This window comes from Salvia splendens, chromosome 19 (genome assembly GCF_004379255.2).
Source record: "Salvia splendens isolate huo1 chromosome 19, SspV2, whole genome shotgun sequence".
NCBI classification, from domain to species: domain Eukaryota; kingdom Viridiplantae; phylum Streptophyta; class Magnoliopsida; order Lamiales; family Lamiaceae; genus Salvia; species Salvia splendens.
Window position 1 is genome coordinate 7,109,221 of NC_056050.1, and position 2,388 is coordinate 7,111,608.

Genomic DNA, 2,388 nt, shown 5'->3' on the forward strand with positions numbered 1-2,388 from the left:
TGGAATATATTCAAACACTATTCTATTTGAGTCAATTTTGGAGATCCCTCCCACCAATTATTCCTTCAGCTTTTACTATTTTGGTAATTGAAGGAAACAAAATTTAACACTAATACATTCAATTAGTGTAAATATCAATTTTTCTTAATTTCTGCCAATATAAAAAAGTACAGATGACAGTTATTCCCGTTAATATATTTCCTTTAACGCAACAGAGCTGTTTCTTTTATTCTTGAGAATTTTGTTAACTCTTCGCTATAAGAAGAAAAGAAAACCCATTCTCTTAATTCGAAACCCTAACCAATAAATACTCCATCACAATCACTTGCCCTTTTCCTTCGATACCATTGCTTCTTTCTTCAAATTTGTTGGCAATGTTAGGAGAGGGAGAGGAAGAGGCATTGAATTCATACGGAGATGGAATTGCATGGGTTAGGTCATCGATGATCGGAAGAGGGAGTTTTGGGCGTGTTTATCTCGCTACTCTGCGAAACCCCTCTTCCAAATGCAGCTCTCTGCCGCCGGTGATGGCCGTCAAATCTGCGGAGGTTTCCTCCTCTGCTTCGCTTCAGAAGGAGAGGGAAGTTTACTCCAATCTGCAGAGGAATCCTTACATAATTCAGTGCTACGGCGATGAGATTACATTCGGCAGCAGCGGCACCATGGCCTTCAATTTGATGCTTGAGTACGGCTCCGGTGGAACCTTATCCCGGAGGATCAAGGAATCCGGCGGGAACGGATTGGGTGAATTGGAATCGAAGCTTCACACGAGGTCTATTCTGAGAGGATTGAAACACATTCACGAGCTTGGATTTGTGCATTGCGATTTGAAGCCTGATAACATTCTGCTCGTTCCAATCAGGGGCAAGGGTTTTGGAATTAGGGCCAAAATTGGGGATTTGGGGCTGGCGAGGAGGGTTAGCATTAGCAAGAAGAGGAAATTGGGAGTTTGTTGTTGGGAAGGAACTCCGATGTACTTGTCTCCTGAGGCGGTCACAGATCACGTGCAGGAGGCGCCGTCTGATGTCTGGGCGGTTGGTTGTATTGTGCACGAGATGCTGACCGGGAAATCGCCATTGAAGGGGAAGGAAGAGGAGCTTGAGATTCTGAGAAAGATAGGAGAAGGGCATGAGGTGATTGAAATTGGCAATGGAGTATCAAAGGAGGCTAGGGCATTTCTCAAGGGCTGCTTTGTTAGGAATTCTAACTTCAGATTCACTTGTGAAATGCTGCTGCTTCATCCCTTTCTTCAAGGTTTGGATGATGATGACATTGATGATGCCAGAGTTGATGTTGATCAATCCGTCGTCCCTTTCGATCCGATTGAATCCTTTGCTCTTGTTTATGATGATGATGAAGATGAGTATACTAGTGACTCATCAACAGAGGAATGGAGCCATGGATCTGAGACAGAGAGTGGTGATGCCCAATTCATATCTCAACAAAATGTACCTGTGGAAGGTTTTTGAGTTAGATTTGTAGTAAATGATCATAGAGTTCACTTTCCTTAACTGTATATGTTCAATTTATAGTCCACATAATTTGATTCATATGTAGTAGATAATTTAGAAAGGAGAGAACCAAAACAATTTTGTTGGCTACTGTAAACAGAGATTCACAATTTATGTTAATCATTTTTTTCCTAGAAGAAGCTCAGTTTGTTAGTCTTGTCACAGTTAAATGATGCACTATTAGTTGAGAATGCGGCAGTGGTGAAGGTAGCTTTTGAGGCGATCAAAGCCGTCCGCACAATTGACTCGCTCTTGCAGACGAGCCCCAACTCTCCGATGGGGACATCCCACATCCGCATCACTGGAGGTGACTGATCCCTCAACCCCTGAAGCAGATCATGGTCCACCACGCTCTCCATCCATCAACACAATGTAGCGACTCGGTACAATCCGTGCAGTCTCTGTAAAGCCTCCCACAAACATCTCATTCGTCTTCATCATCTCCAGGTAACTCCAGCACCAACAACTTTGCAAGCATATTAACCAACAAATAATTTCTGAAGTGTATCCCCCCCTCACTAATTAGAGCACTTGGTGTTTTAAAAGGAGTGAAGATTTTATATTAGAACGCACAACCCTTGGCCCGAACATGGCCTAGGCATGCGATCTCAAGCCCAATCCCGGTAGAACGATTTTGGTCACAAAATAAAAACATATCCAAATCAAATCTTGCTCTATTTGGAAGATTTGATATGAGTGTGCAATCCTAGTACCGCTAGACACTGATCATTACTACCCAATATATCTGAATTCATGGGTTACGAAAACCTTGTACCTATTGATAAGTTAAAGTAGTGCATAGCCAATATCTTATATTCAATGTTAAATACATTAATTAAGATACAATAACTACTGAGACCTTGTTTTCGAGTATATA

The 2,388-nt window shown here is 42.0% G+C and overlaps 1 protein-coding gene across 1 annotated transcript; it reads left to right on the forward strand.

Annotated features, from left to right (window-relative positions):
- Positions 1-146: 146 nt before the first annotated feature.
- Positions 147-1,648, forward strand: LOC121778662 (mitogen-activated protein kinase kinase kinase 20-like). Its single transcript, XM_042176049.1, has one exon. It carries the CDS (start codon positions 375-377, stop codon positions 1,467-1,469), a length of 1,095 nt encoding a protein of 364 aa, XP_042031983.1. The 5' UTR covers positions 147-374; the 3' UTR covers positions 1,470-1,648.
- Positions 1,649-2,388: the final 740 nt, after the last annotated feature.